Source organism: Apteryx mantelli, chromosome 3 (assembly GCF_036417845.1).
Source record: "Apteryx mantelli isolate bAptMan1 chromosome 3, bAptMan1.hap1, whole genome shotgun sequence".
NCBI classification, from domain to species: Eukaryota; Metazoa; Chordata; class Aves; order Apterygiformes; family Apterygidae; genus Apteryx; species Apteryx mantelli.
This window is the reverse complement of record NC_089980.1, coordinates 9,347,423-9,363,073: the sequence shown is the minus strand read 5'-3', so window position 1 is coordinate 9,363,073 and position 15,651 is coordinate 9,347,423. Positions and strand designations below refer to the sequence as shown.

The following is a 15,651-nucleotide window of genomic DNA, read 5'->3' as shown; positions in this document are numbered from 1 at the left end:
GGGCGTATTTGGCCATGCCGTGGGTGACACAGTGCCGAGATGAGCCCACCCCAATGATGCTGCGGGTGTTCTGACCATGTCTGGGGCTGAGGGGTACATGGGGGGGTCATCTGGGGGAGATTCTGGCCCTTGGGCCTGGGTGGGACAGGCAGATGCTTGCCAGCCTGCCCCATGACAAGTGCCCAGGGTGGCTTTGTCCTGGGCAGGCTGCACAGGGTTGCACTGACACCCAGTGGCTATGGCACAATCAGCCTTTCTCCTGGGATGTCCCTACATCCCGCCTTGGCCTCCTGGCCCCAGGGACAGTGCCACATCACTGCTGTTCCTTGGACTGCCAGTCCCTGCTCCACTGCTCTGGGTACCTCATGCTCCCAGGAGGTGGGATGGCGCCTTCTCTGGCTGCAGGACATCCGGGGTGCACGTGCTTCACATGCAATGCCAGAAGCCTCAGTTTTCAAAACCCTTTTTGAGTCAGGGCTTTCTGAACTGCATGCATTACTGGCTCCTACCTTCCCTTGGATGCCTCCGGATGCTCAGGAACTGCTGCTGCCACAGCTCTGCGCTGAGCGCCCATCATTGCTCGGTTTGCCGTGATGGCCCTTTCACTCCTCCTCCAAGCTGCTGCTAGCTGAAATAGCAGCTCTGTCCCACAGGCTGGCTTTCAGGTACACGATGCCATATGTGACTATGTTTAAAATGAATGTTGTTCAAGAGATGCCATTTTCGCAGAGGCCTAATTCACACCCCAGAGGACATTGTCACCATTGCTTAGCTCCATCCCTTGCAGTCCGTATTTTTTGCAAATGGTTACTCGGACTGACTCTACATGTTCATTTGTTTGTTTTCCAACTTGACAAACCCAGTTCCTTGCTCCTCCATGCTGATGTCACCTTCTAGCACCTTGCTCGTGTTAGATCTTTGTTAAAGGTACCCTGTTATCCATTTCTCAGAAAGTGTTCCCCCCTTTTTTTTTTCTTTTTTTAACATGTCTCCCTGAAGGATGTCCATCACTTCTAGCCACCTCTCCTCCTTTGCTCTTGGGCCATGCCAGGTGCCGGGGGGCCCTGAGGCTCTTTCAGAGCAGTTGGTGCTCTCAGCACAGTCCCCAGGCCACCATGGCCAGCCTTTCCCCATTGCAGCCACCACTTGCAGTTTTTTGCTGACAAGCTTCCTCCTTTCCTGCAGTCCCCCCTCGAGGCCATTCAACACTGATGTGGATTTCTCTGGCTCTCTCCCGACAGTCTGTTCCCTTGAATAAGTTGTAGGCACCATCCTAGAAGGATTCTTCAGTGTTAACACTGGGATGCAGGTGCCCTGGGCAGTACAGGGCTAAGCACAGGTCTGGAGCCAGTGGGCTCCAGGAATGTCTTGTCATCCCAGGAACAAGGAAGCCTGGCATGCCCCCTCTTTGATGCCTTTCCATTTTTGTCTCTGACACCTTTCACAGCCGCATCTGAACTGTGGCCCCCTGGTTCCAGCATCATAGTTTAGGAACACACACAAGTATCTGCTCTTGCTCTGGTTGCTTGTTTTTATGTGCCTTGTTAAAGCAGCTCCTTACTGCTTCCAGCACAAATTTTGTCAACTCCTGTCCTAACCTCTAGTGAAGACTCAGGGGTTTTATGACTCCAGCCCAGAGAGGAATCAGCATCTCTTTAGCCCCACTGCTTGATAGCTACCTCCAGCATCTCTCCCCTGCCTCCCTCACACAGGTACCTCTATGGGCATCTCCCTGGACGGAGACTCCAGGGCTCCAGTCCCCATGGACACTGCAGGCAGGATTCAGATGTTCCTGGTGCTGTCCAAGGGGTCCTGGGGCATCCAAGAGCTGGCAGATACAACATGGGACTTGCAGACAGCTGGACAGCCTGGAAGCAGCAGGAGACAAGGTGAGCTGCCCAGCACTTCACTTAGCACATGGTGCCTGTTTAGCAACTGTCCTCTCACTCAAGTCTAGGAATGATTTTGCTCTTAGCCCCACTCTAGAGACCTGAGTGCAGCCCCATCTTCCCCAAAGTATATATTTACAATGAGCACTTCAAAGTCACAGAATCGCAGAATGGCTGAGGTTGGAAGGGACCTCTGGAGATCATCTAGTCCAACCCCCCCACTCAAGCAGGGTCACCTAGAGCACATTGTACAGGATCGCGTCCAGGCGGGTTTTGAATATTTCCAGAGAAGGAGACTCCACAACCTCTCTGGGCAACCTGTTCCAGTGCTCTGTCACCCTCACAATGAAGAAGTTTTTCCTCATGTTCAGATGGAACTGTCTGTGTTTCAGTTTGTGCCTGTTGCCTCTTGTGCTGTCGCTGGACACCACTGACCACTGAATCTGGCCCCATCCTCTTGACACCCTGCCTTTAGATATTTGTATAAGATCCTCTCTCAGTCTTCTCTTCCCCAGGCTAAACAGGCCCAGCTCTCTCAACCTTTCCTCATAGGGGAGATGCTCCAGTCCCCTAATCATCTTTGTAGCCCTCTGCTGGACTCTCTCCAGTAGTGCCATGTCTCTCTTGTACTGGGGAGCCCAAAACTGGACACAGTACTCCAGGTGTGGCCTCACCAGGGCTGAGTAGAGGGGGAGGATCACCTCCCTCCACCTGCTGGCAATGCTCTGTCTAATGCACCCCAGGATACCATTGGCCTTCTTGGCCACAAGGGCACATTGCTGCCTCGTGGTCAACTTGTTGTCCACCAGGACTCCCAGGTCCTTCTCCGCAGAGCTGCTCTCCAGCAGGTCAACCCCCAAGTGGATATCACAGTGGATACATACTGGAAAACCTTCCCTGTATAGCTAAGACATAAGTCAATTAGGAAGAAGCCCGGCCTTAAATGCAATAAGATGCTCAAACTGATAGAAGAGCAGCCACAGAGAGGACTTGCTACCCGGGTAAGGGAAACTCTTTGCCTTCCCCAGCCAGGTTTACCTGCCCACAAGCCCCTCGCTTTCCCCAGCACAGCTCTATGGACCTGGGCTACCCCACAGAGCGGCACAGCTGCTTGCCCGGGCAGCTCGGCGCCGCGCACGGGGAGCGCAGCCAGGGGCAGCGGGGAGGGCCGGCCGCAGAAGCCGCGCAGGACCCCGGCGGAGGGCAGCGGGCGGGCCGGGGCGCACAGCGAGGCGCCGGGCCGGTGCTCGGGGCGGGGAGACCGGGCCGGGGAGGCCGGAGGCGCCGCAGTCCCCGCCCGCCCCGCCGGGAGGGGCCAAGCGCCGCCGCCGCCGCCGCCGCAGAGCCGCCGCCGCCGCCGGGGCGCGCCGGGCGATGCCGCGCCGGGCCCGGGGTCAGCGCCGGCGCCCCCGGGAGCCGCCCGAGGTAAGCGCGGTCGCAGCGGGAGGCTGCGGGCCCCCTTCCCCGGGATGGGACCTCCGACGGCTGGGGGCACAGCCTGCGCCGTCCCCCCGGTGCTGGGCCCCCGCTCGGGGCCGGGCCCAGCGGGACCCGGGCTGCCTCTTGGGGCTCCCCCACGGCGCTGGGTGAGGGTCCCCCGTGATTCCCCCCCCCCCCCCCGGGTATAGCAGCCGTCCCACTTTGCGCCCCCCTTTCCCCCCCTCCCCCCCGTGGGGGCCCGGCGCTGTCCCCATCACTGCCCCCATCACTGCCCGTGATACCACCTGCCCCTTGCTCCAGGCCTCCAGCAATGCTGCGAGCAGGCAGGGAGGGCCCGACCCAGAGCCCCCCTCCCCCCGCCGCTGCCTCCACCCCCCCCTGCTGCTTCCACCTCCCCCCCCCCCCCGCTTCCTAACCCTGTTCATGGCGACTCCTGTCGCCTTGCCGCTCGCCTGCTGCAGCCTGGCTGAAGGCACGGGACATGCCGGATCAAGGGCTTTCACATGTCTGAGCCCCCCCCCCCCCAGTGTAATTTTCACAAATGCAGAGAGCAGGGGCTTTCTCCCTGTCGTGGCCAGGGCAGGGGGGTGCCCCAGCCCCGTGGTGGGGAAGCAGCGTGCTCTGCGACTTAGCTGAGCCGTGGACCCTTTGGTCTAGCAGCCTTGGGGCCAGAGTGGGAAGCTCCCCCCGGGCCCTGCCCCATAGCAGCTGCCGGGGCCAGGATGGCTCGCGTGCATGGCCCGACCACAGCTGGCCCTGGGGGAGCAGAGCTGGGGCAGCCCATGGCACCAAGGTATCCGATGGGTGCGCAGAGCCACTCACTGACCCTGCAGGCCATCAGCCGGGCCTTCATGTGGCCCCAAGCTCAGCCCTGTTTTGGTTCTGTGCTGGGGTGTAGACCCTGGCTGGACCCATACCTGAGCTATTTCCCCATCTTCCAAAGGCCTGATGGAGCTGTGGGGTTAAACGTCAGAGAGACCAAAGTCATGTAGCACTCCAGATGTGCCATGTGTGCTCTCATGCCCACCAGTCTCCGATACCTCTCCTGTAGAGTCACCTGCAGCTGACAAGTTTAGGCTTCGCTGCATCCCTTAAACTGCCTTTATGCACTGCCAGGGTGCCCCTGGGCCTGGAGCTTTCCTTCTGGGGGAGGCTTGATTGCACAGGATGCCTGGTCCCATAGCTGAAAAGAAGGATTTCTCCCAATGTCTCAAAGCCTTATGTGCCCATGGCCGTGTGGGTCAGAGACAGCATCAAGAGCATCTGTGTATGGGGGGGGTAACTGTTAACCATAGAGCGTCCATCCTGCTCCCAAGGACAGTCAAGTGCCATCTCTTCCATGCTCAGCTGGACAGTGTCCCAGAACCCCTGCATGGCCCAAGCGTGGCTCAATGGTCTCTGCTTGGGCAGCCATCGTGCAGTGCTGGGCTGTGCGGTGAGTGGGCTAGCCTCCTCCTCCATTTCAGCCTGGTGGCTGGCTCTCCTCCAGAGCAGCTGCTGAGCCGCGACAGGCTGGGAGCTGTCTCCGTGCTCCCTCCATTGCTGGCAGTAGCTGCCCGCAGCTGTGCTTGGCCAAGAGGAGGGAGCCGGCCAGCCCTGGGGCCATCCAAGGCAGGCAGGGCACTCGCGGGGCCGTGCTTGACTCTGCCCCAGTGTCTGAAAGCTGAGCACCAAGCTAAAATGGAGGTGTAGTACTCCAAACAGTGGCTTGGTGCTGCTTTGCTTTTGGTTTAGCCCACCGGAGAAGGGTAGGCACAGGCAAACAGCCGCAGGCAAAGCCCTAGAGTAGCGTGAAGCTGAAGGAAACTAAAGACCTTGGGCCGATTCTTTCCCTCCCATCCTCCACAGCACAGCCAGGCTAAAAATAATCCTTCCTCTAATGCTGTACATGAAAATAAGGAAGGCTAAAAAGACAGAGGTCCTGGATCGTTGCAGTGAAGGATCTGCTCAGGTTGAAAGTGCAGATTGGGGCTCCTCTTCCTTGCAGGGGAGAATATTAACCAGTGCCACCAGCTGGGTAAAATCAGTGGAAAAAAAGGCACATGCCCTCACAGTAGGAGGCGTTAACCAGTACATTGAACTACTGAAAGAGATGGTGGCATCCTGAGTGCTTGAAGGCTGCTCATCACACTCCCACAGCTCTCCCAAGTGCAGCCTAGGAGCTGGGTTTCCATGCAGCACCAGGGTAAGGGGCCTGTTCCTGTTGCTCCCAGGGTCTGAACTGGGGCTCTCAAGCCCTTGTCCTGGCAGAGGGGCACTCTGGAGGCACCCACTCCTTGTGTGGCAGGGCTCCCTGTGCGAGTGAAAAGCCAGTCTCTTCCTGTCAGGACATGGCCTGGCTGGGAGCCATGGGAGTGCTTCAGCTGTAAGTCTGGGTTTGGGACAAACCCGATGGCTAGAATGGGAGAGGAGTCCCCACAAACCCTCTTCTTTCCCCCACCAAGTTGCTGGGGAGAGGTGGGTGGAAGGGGGCCCTGGGGTGGGGACAGGGAAGCCTGACAACTCCCTGACAGTCCCACCTGTTCCTCTGTGCAGGATGGTTCCCCCACCACCTGTCAGCAAGCCCCATGTGTGCCTCTCCACTGTGCTCATCATGAGCAGCCTCATCCTTATGGACGCCTACCTGGTGGAGCAGAGCCAGGGCTCCAGGAAGCTGGGCATCTGTGTCATGGTGGCAGTGGGTGACGTATGCTTTCTGCTGGTGCTCCGCTACGTGGCCATCTGGGTCGGGGCAGAGGTAAAGACAGCCAAGCGGGGCTACGCCATGATCCTCTGGTTCCTTTATGTCTTTGTTCTGGAGATCAAAGTCTACTTTGTCTACCAGAACTATAAAGCTGACCGTAAAAGCCTGGACCTCATGGCCCGCAAAGCACTGACCTTGCTGCTCTCCATCTGCATCCCAGCCCTCTACGTGTTGTTGGTGGCCACAGAGCACATGGAGTATGTCAGGACATTCAAGAAGAAAGAGGATCTCCGCAATCGCCTCTTCTGGGTCATTGTGGACATGCTGGACGTGCTGGACATCCAGGCCAACCTGTGGGAGCCCCAGAAGAAGGGGCTGCCACTCTGGGCTGAGGGCATCATGTTCTTCTACTGCTACATCTTGCTCCTGGTCCTCCCCTGTGTATCCCTCTGTGAGATCAGCATGCAAGGGATTGGCATCATGCCACATCGGATGATGCTGTATCCCATGCTAAGCATGCTCACTGTCAACATCACCACCATCTTCATCCGAGGCAGCAACATGGTCTTCTTCAGAGACGCCCGTGTCTCCAGCATCTTCATGGGCAAGAACTTGCTGGCTATTGGACTGAAGATCTGCATGTTTGTGCAGTACCAGCGACACCGGCACCATGCGTCCCTGGGGCTGGGCCCAACCCCCCAGCATGGCTCCCAGGCCCAGCCTCCTTCCCCTGGGCTGCATAAGTCTCAGGATCGGCCCGCCTGCCCCGAGGAGCTGAACCAGGACAACACGTGACAGCCAGCAGGAGCCACAGCCTGGGCATTGCTATGCTTGGCCATCGTTGCAAATCGTGCAATTCCCCATGACGGGGGTGGGGGAATGACCCTGCTCCTGTCCCCAAGGGGAGCATGGGGTCAGGGAGGCAGCCTCCATGAGGCTGCAGAGCAGTTCGGGACTTCAATACCCCACCTGGCAAGATGGGTATCAGATGGCATGAGTTGGCCAGGTTTGTCTACAGTGTGCCATATCTCCCTGGGGCATGCTGGGGCCATGCAGCCACCCACTGTAGGGGATGGATGCCACCCCCCCCCCCCCCCGCCCCAGTCCTTGCTTCCAGCACAGCACTGCCCTCCAGCCATCTGGGGTGCAGGCCGAGGAGGGTGCACAGGGACGCTGGAGATTGCCTGCTCTGCCTGTGCTGTTTGCCCCAGCTCTGGGTCAGCTCACTGCTTCGCTGCAGCCTGCCCCTGCTGCAAGAGCCAGGGTCCCCAGAACAGCAGGAGCAAGGCCTGACCCACACCCCAGCCATCCCTTCCAGACAACCACAGGCCAGGGGGCTCAGGGAGGGTCACCGTCCTTTTTCATATTTCCTTCTTTGCAATAAAAGAAGACCTGAGCCCTGCAACCTCCTTGCTTCTCTGTGTCCCTGACTGCAGATGGGTTTCCCATCTGTCCCTCCACCCCCATCTCCAGTGGGTTCCTGTCTCTAGTGTGCCTGGACATCCAGCTGCAGCTGCAAGAGCGCTTGGGGGCATGGGAGGCAGTCTGGTCCAGTGGCCATCCAGACCTGGGGAGAGCATCCAACGCTTGTGCCTGGTGCTGCTCATGACTGTCCCTGGGTCAGAAGCCATCCTTCCTGGCCAGGGGGTGGGAGAGGAGAGCCAGGTCCTCAGAACTTGGTGGGCTCTGAGAGTGTCACAGTGTTGGGGGACTCAGTTGTGACCCACCTACCACTGCCTGTGCAACCAGCTGCAGTTAAATCAGCTAGTGCAAGCCATGCCCCATAGCTGCCTGCCCCAGGGACATCCATATCAAATCCTAAGAGTCTACCTGCTGGGCCTCCAGATCAGCCCTGGCAGAGAGGACCTGCTGTGCTGGACAGAATCAGGTGAAATCTATGGTCTAAGACACCTTTCTCTGCCAGCCAGGCACCCAGGCCTCAGGCAGAAAGAGCCCATTCGGCTCCAGCAGGGCAGGAGAGTAAGGGAGAGCCACTCTGGGTGCACACCAGGTTTGTTCACTGCAGGGCAGTATTTACCAGCAGCTGGGGAGGGGAAACATATGGACCTGGGAATGCTGCTCTTGGCACAGCTCTTCAGCAAGGCCCAGGAACAGAGACATCCCCCCCCACCCACCCCCACAGCTGAGCCACCTCCAGCCTGTCCAAGCCTTGCAACTTTGCCAAGGGAGATTTGTGCAGATTAAAAATTCAGAGCACAAAACAGCAGAGCACTGACACAGAGAGCCACAGTCTCCTTGAGGTTTGGTGCTGTCACACTGCTCCCAGAAAAACTCTCTTCCAAAGGTGCGAGGACGCTGCAGCTTCTGCATCCAATGTCACGAGGCAGGGAAAGGAGGAAGCAGCCACATACGGTGCAATTCAACAAACCACAGGCAGGTTAAAGACAGCTGAAGATTTCCATGTGGTCCCTAACCAAGCTGGCATATCCCATTTCTCCTGCCTTCCCCCAGTCACACTAAGCCTCATTACCAGTGCAGAACTCACATCGCCCACAGGAACTGCAAAAGAGGCAGATGCTTCAGTAACACATATCGTCAAGCATGATGGAGTTGCTCATCTTCCCATTTCTTGCTCATTGCAAGGCCTTTCCTCCAGGCCCCACACACCAGCTGCCCACTTGCACACTGGGCAGGCAGGGGAGGACTCTGCCCCCCTAGAGCTGAGGGGTCCTCCCCAGGCACACGTTCATACCTGGATCTGACACACGAGTCACATCCATGTCACCTCCATGTCAGCACAATCACAGGGCAATCAGGAGTGAGGAGAGATGAAAGCTGGGTGTCACATGCAAGGCTGGGGAGAGGTATTAACTTCCATAAGATTGTAACAGCAGCCACACCAGGAATAAAGGAAAAATAAAGTTTTATTTTACACAGAATCAGTGTTACCTAGAAGCACTAACAGCCCTTTAGAGACCAGGCTGAGAAGGGGGGCAACTCTGCTGGAAAGATCCTGAGCAGCAGTAGCTAAACACAACAGCACACCCTGGCAGCAAGGAAGGCCAGCCACAGCATGGGCTGCATGGCCAAGAGTGCAGCCCACTGGTCAAGGAATGTGATTATCCCCCTTTACTCAGCACTTGTGAGACTACTTCTGGATACTGTACCCAGTCTGGGCCCCCACAGGATTCTGATCTGCTGCACTTGCTCCAGTTGAGGACATGAAAACTGTCAGGGGCTGGAACACTTGACCTGTGAGGAGAGGCTGAAAGAACAGGGCTTGTTCATCCTGGAAGAGGCGGCTTGGGGGAGGCCTTCCTGCACCTACCTAGGAGGAGGTTATTGGGAAGACAGAGCCAGGCACTTTACTGAGAACAAGAGATAATGATCATAAATTAAAACCAGGCAAATTCCTATTGGAGGTAAGGGGAGAGGAAGAGTTTCACCCTGATGGTATGAAGCAGTGAAGCAGGGGCCCAGAGAGATGGCAGCCTCTCTGTCCTTGGAGGTTTCCAGACCCAACTGGAGCAAGACTTGAGCAACCTGATCCAAACTCAGTGCTGGCCCTGCTCTGAGCAGGCATTGGACCAGAACCCTCCCACAGGCTCTTCCCACTTGAGCTGTGGGTGAAGAGTCAGCAATGCAGCTCAGGACTTGTGCTCTCCTAGTTAGGGTAGGAGACAAGCAGGTCCAGGAACAGAGTCAGCTGTCAATTCCACATGAATCTGCACAAAGGACTTCACCACCACCTGAACATGGTGTAAGCCCCAAGAGGGTATTTCAGTTTCCAAAAGCATGTTTTCTTCAGCTTAGCCTCTGCTCTGCTGGTGAATAGCATCACTGTAAAGTGAAAGGTGTATATGGGGAAGAAGGATGGCAGTCCTCGAGGTCCAGTCAGGACAGAATGAATCCCAGTGGCAGCCTTCCCTCTCTTGACAACAGTGTGTCCATCCAGCAGTCACAGGCTCTTCTGTGAGGGCAGTCGGCGCTTGTCTTTGATGGCATTCCTCTTCCTCCTCTTGTTCAGGAAGCTCTCCAGCTTTCCACTCCTCTTCAGCTCTGCATACTTCTCTGCTAGCTCCAATTTCCGCTTCTCAGCTGCAGAAGAGAGAGGAGCAAGGTTTTAAACCCAAGCCAGTACATCTCTACAGACCAACTCCTCCTGGCCTCTCCCTCCCTGGCTCCATGCCTGGCTTGTCCCTTGAGTGCCAGCACTCAAACAATACCTCCACAGCTCCAGGGGAGGTTACGGCCAACTTGCTTTCAGTGCTCGGAGTCCTGTGGGCAGGTTTTGTACCCCTGCACCTGTCAGCAGTCACCTCTTCTGGATCTTCCTACAGTGCATTCACAGCAAGTACTTACATTTCTTTAGGTAGAAAGGTTTCTTCCCCTGCTGGGCCAGTTCCCGCTGCTGTCTCTTCAAAGACAGCTCCCTCTCCCTCCATTTCTGCTTTTTTTTCTGCTCCTCTTCTTGCTGTGTCTGTACAGAAAGGACAGCTCATGTCAGTAAGTGTTTATGCAGACCTCGGGTCACATATCCTTTTGTGCATCACCTCACATTGCACCGAGCCAACACTGCCTGCCTCAGGGACTATCTCACCATGCGCTTCAGGAGCTGCTGCAGTTTCTCCTTCTGCTCCACATTCCGGCATTTTTTCAGCTGTTTCTGAATCATCTGTAAGAGAGAGCAGAAAGCTGCATAAACGCATGCCTGCCACCTCCACCGCAAAAGGCCTTTGAGGAAGCTGTCCCTGTCAAGCAAGGTCCTTCTGGCCAAGGACAGGCACACAGCATCACCTCCTTCTCCCGCTTCTTGATGCTGTCCAGGAAGCTGTATGTCTTCAGAAATATTTCAGGGTTATACTCTCCAGACAGGTCATCAAATCGAGGGTCTCGCTGGACCTGCAGGGAAAGGTAGAAGTAAGAGTCACAGCCAGGATTACCCTGGTAACAGCCTGTTCACTCCCCTCCCATGGATCAGAGGATTTTGTTTTGTTTTTTGTTTGTTTGTTTTTCCTTTTTTTTTGTACAGCAATATTATACACCCACCACTAAGAACAACGCAGTCAAAGAGTGAGTCCAATAATCACCCTCACATAAGACCATCAGGTCTGTTTATGTCCAGTATACCAAGCAACAGGCATTCCAGTATGCCAGCCTATTTTCCAGGAATGGCCAATTCAAGGAATGGTGGCATGAAGGCTGCTCCGAACGCCTGCAGCTTACTTGAAGGTGGCTTAACATCTGTTGCCAGGTTGATGGATTTGGAAACCCAAGTCTATCTAGATTCCCACAGATAAAGTATGACCTGGGTCAGATCATACATGAAAAGAAAGATGAAAATAGATCTCCAACTGATGAAATAAACAGATGATCCAGAAATAGCAAGTCAGAGTTAAATTCAGATTAGAACCTAGATGGACATTCAAACCTCCAACATAGTTAGCATTGAACAATGACCATAGGTTGCAGTGTACCTGCCACTGGTGATAACCATTCTTCTAGCAACACCTGGCTCTCAAATGTTCAAGTTATTCCACAAGTTTTGCATTAAGCAGGCAGCAGGTTAGACAAAGAGCAGCCCCTCTGCACCCAGTCTCTTGTTCTCCCCAGAGATATGCTGCTATCTGCATTCCTTCAGCTGGCTGTGGGTATAAGCCTTGCCCTCTGGAAGCAGCCAAGACTCCGTCATCCTCAGCAGCCCCTTCACCATCTCTGTGCCAAACGTATGCTGTGCCCCTCAGTGTCACCAAGGGAAGGCAGCTCCCAACCTGGGGAGGGGGATCACCCACCTTCTTTGCAACAGGGACCACTTGTCGCAGAAAAGGCACAGGTTTCTTGGCAGACATCTCCCGTGGCCTGAAAGAGAAAACATGTGCAACATAGGCCTTTAGAGCTTGATGTTTTAGGTGTATAAGGAAGATGGCATGAGGTGGCAAAAGAGGGTATTACTCTCCCCACATTACTTGGATGCCATGTGCTGCAATTCGCCAGTACATCAAATAAGTTCTCGGAAACATGAAAAAACCTGTGAACCACCCACTGAGAGAACTGGCATTATACCCATGTTCAGCAACACAATAACACTGAGGCAAGAAGCACAAACACCCTCACAGGCATAAATAAACTTTCCAAATCCCACTGAGCACAGAATTCCATGTATTTTAGTATCAGCTGATGTGGCTATACCTCTCTGCAGTGCTCTTAAATCAGTTTTATAAAGCATCACTGAAAACAGCTGAGTTTCCTGGGATGTCCCTGAAGTCTTTAAGAAGTTCACTTCCATAATAAAAGCATGAGAAAAGCAGCACCTGGGATTTCCAGTGATGCATCACTTAAAGGATTAGGGGAATTAAATACAAATGATTATGCAAACCCGTTGTGGCAGAAATAGCGACACCGTGGGACAATGCTGCACTATGCAAAGCACCCTCAGACTCTTGGGTAGAAAGTAAAGCAGAAACATTATTCTGATCAACTGTTTAAAGCAGGAGGAACATGTATTCAGCAGAAACTCAGAAATAGGTTAGGCAGTGCCAGTGAAACAGAGGAAGCCTGTTCAAATCACTTGGATATGACTCTGAAGACTGAAAAACAGCTAAATACTGCAAATGAAGGACATATGATAACTGCTGCAGGAGCCCTTGGAGGGCTGTAAAAAGATCTGATAGGTTTTATTCTGTTGAATACCTTTGATAGTCACCACACAAACAGCATCTACAGAATATTCTGTTAGGAGGTGTAAAAACCAATGAGGATAGAAAAGAGTCTGTGATGACCAGTACTGTGGAAGGGGAGAAAAAAAAGGAAACTCAACACAGAGCAACAGATGTGAGACAACAGCAAAAGGATGAATGAAACTCCAGAACAATTGGCTGACTCTGTAGCTCCAGCTGGGCAGAAGATGCTGATAAGCTGGAAGGGGTTCAGAAGACAGCAGGATAACTAGTTCAGGGCCCAGAGAGTTCAAGTAAAGCACAATTTATCGTACAGCTTAGAAGAGAAGTGTACTATGCCATGGGTTAAAAGCAGAGGGTGTAAAAGAATCAAACACTAGTTTTAACCGTAAAATAGCAGGGGGCAATTGGGGATTTGAACACTATAGGATATTGGGAACTCTGAAACAGCAACAGACCATTCCCAAATGAAACATTGTGGTGAAAGGCATTATTGCATGGCACATTAAAGGAGCTCTAAACCAGCTCCAAGACAAAGGCAATACTGTGAGGACCTCACAACACAACTTCTGGAATGCAGAGTACACACAGGCACGTTTTTGCTAATCACAGAACACCACATTTACCCCTTTTTGCTTTGTTGCTGCTTTATCTTGGGTTTGGTAGGATTTGCAGTCTTCTTCCCACCAGTCACCTGATACGCTCTTGTTCTCATACCGTTCTGCATCTGCAGTAGTTCCTCAAAAGACGTGTGAGACAGATCTAGAAGAGACAGAGAAGAACGCACCTGAAGCAAACAGCTTCTCAAGGCACTCCCTCCCCCCTAATTCCACATGGACATCTCAGAGATGCTGGCATGAACACAGTGGTGCCATCCCTATATAAATACAAAGAAAGGAACCACTGCATCCTGTAGCCTTTGATTTCCTCTCTCATTAATCACTACAGTCTCTTGCAGCAGGACAGTCTCCCCTTGCTCCCCAACATAATCCAGTTTCTCTCTCTCCATGTGGCAGCACACAGAAGGCCAGTTCAAAGTTTTTACCTGGTAGGAGAGTGGAATGAGCTCTGCGTTGTGATGTATTTTAGCTACACCACTAATTCTGATGTGTCACCTCTCAGTCCTGACTCTCTCACTATAACAGTGTTCCCGTCTCATCTCCTTTAGAAGGACATCATCACATCCCTCCTGCCATGAGGCCAGCCAGAAGGCGCAGAAAAAAAATCTCGTGACCTGTTCAGTCTACCTACACTAAAACAGTTCCCTCGGCAGAGCACTTCAGAGGCCAGTAAGCTACAGTGAAATCCAGATATTTGACCTCTGCTACCTCATTATCAATGGGAATAGCTTCTAACCTAATTCACGTGGGAAGATCAAAAGCCCACAACACCAAAAAACAGCTGCATATTCTAGCTCTGCTGGGAGCTCCCACAGTGTTATTTACATCTTGTACTTTATAAAATAATACTTTTCTCCTCTGACTGCTAAATAGAAGATCAATGTAAAAAAAGAGGAGAAACTGCAAAACCAATTCTATCCAAAATGCTGACAAATGCACAAGCTATTCTTGTGGAATTTTCTGTTGCAGTGTTTCTTTGATCTCCCTCAGTGACATACATCTTACGACTGCAGCATGTAAGATATCATTTAGACCGTCGATTATTATCTCAACAGCATATCATTATTCTCCTACTTATAACTGCAACCAAGACAGTTCTTTCTAGGTTTACACCTGGGTGATGCTTGCCTGCCCAACAAGCACCTCTCAGCAGTGCTAGGCACACAGTCTGCCTAATCCTTTGTGATACTAAGCATCTGACATGAAACATCCCAGCTGTGGCCTAGCAAAAATAATTACGTCCTGCCCCGTGACACAAGGTTTCTGCATGCAAAGCCCAAGTACTGCTGCCAAGTTCAGGAAGCAACACGAGATCAGTCACATCGGCTCAGAGCACAGACCCATCATCCCAGTCACCCTGCCCTTGGCAATAACCCTGACTTTCTGCTTCAGAAGGGTGTAAATGCAAATTCACTCCAGTTCCTACCCTGCCCCTACCATCAGCTCACATCCTCCAGCAGGAAATCTAATGAACATACCTAAGTGCTACCTTGCAGCAGGTTTTCCTTTGCCTGTCCCAAATACCCAGGAACTCTGGTCTGTTGACACACATTAGTCCTCTGAGGTGGGGTAAAGGAAACCCATATATCTAGTTTTCGGCACACAGCACTCACAAAATAGTAATACAGCCCTATTTCCTTAGAGAGCCTCCCAGAAATGCCTTTCCCACCTATCTTACTGCACTTTGATAACCTTCTCTTGCTTGGGCTCCTGCATGTGTTCTAGCCCCACATTTCCAGGGATAAGACTAGATTGCTTCTCTTTCTACTCTCCCCCAGGCTTCCCATCTTTCCCCTTGACAGTCTTGTGCCACCCCGTATGGTCTGCATGCTCAGAGCATGAAATCACCTGCAGACCAAAAGACTGAGCCTGCTATTCACATAAGAACTATCTGAGTGCTAAATAGCTCAACAATTTTAAGTAATCCCGTTATTTGGGTTCAGAGACTTGAGAACAGAACTCTAGAAGGAAATAGCCAAGACTGAGCATTAGCCAGCACATGATTCAAGTTCATTGCAGACAGCTTTAAACTACAGCACTATAAGAAGAGTGATTTGTGCTAATCATACAAGTTACTAGGGTATATAGCAATTAATCACTATAAAGGAAAATATCCAGGCATCGCTGGACAAACAAAACTCTCACAACAAGGACAGTCAAGAGTGCAAAAAAAGCATTAAAACAGATGAAGAATGATGTGGAAGTTGCCCTAACATTTCCTAAAGACCAGGAAGACACCACCACTTGAACGGAAGTGAACAGCCCCAGCAGGCATTCCTGCTGGGCAGCAGATTTGGAAGCTGCATGTGAAAAGGTTGCCGGCTTCTTGCTCTAAAATGGCTGGGCCTGTCCATTGGCCACTGCACAAGGTGAGCTCTTAC

At 53.1% G+C, this 15,651-nt stretch overlaps 2 protein-coding genes across 3 annotated transcripts in view; one reads left to right on the top strand and one right to left on the bottom strand.

Moving 5' to 3' along the window:
- The first annotated feature begins 2,884 nt into the window (after window positions 1-2,884).
- Window positions 2,885-7,409, top strand: LOC106494145 (transmembrane protein 121-like). Of its 2 annotated transcripts, none has more exons than XM_067294650.1 (2): window positions 2,885-2,890; window positions 5,865-7,409. In XM_067294650.1, exon 2 carries the CDS (start codon window positions 5,866-5,868, stop codon window positions 6,805-6,807), a length of 942 nt encoding a protein of 313 aa, XP_067150751.1. In that variant the 5' UTR covers window positions 2,885-2,890; window position 5,865; the 3' UTR covers window positions 6,808-7,409. The 2 variants fall into 2 exon arrangements, with proteins under 2 accessions (XP_067150751.1, XP_067150750.1); XM_067294649.1 differs by lacking the exon at window positions 2,885-2,890 and adding an exon at window positions 3,238-3,314.
- Window positions 7,410-8,879: 1,470 nt separating this feature from the next.
- KLHDC3 (kelch domain containing 3) overlaps window positions 8,880-15,651 on the bottom strand; it is a 38,133-nt gene continuing 31,361 nt past the window's right edge. Inside the window, exons 10-15 of the mRNA XM_067292668.1 lie at window positions 13,277-13,412; window positions 11,766-11,832; window positions 10,771-10,875; window positions 10,574-10,648; window positions 10,336-10,453; window positions 8,880-10,071 (exon numbers count right to left, since the gene is read on the bottom strand). Of these exons, the coding sequence (XP_067148769.1) occupies window positions 9,932-10,071; window positions 10,336-10,453; window positions 10,574-10,648; window positions 10,771-10,875; window positions 11,766-11,832; window positions 13,277-13,412 (641 nt within the window). The 3' untranslated portion in view covers window positions 8,880-9,931. The remainder of the gene's footprint in view (window positions 10,072-10,335; window positions 10,454-10,573; window positions 10,649-10,770; window positions 10,876-11,765; window positions 11,833-13,276; window positions 13,413-15,651) is intronic.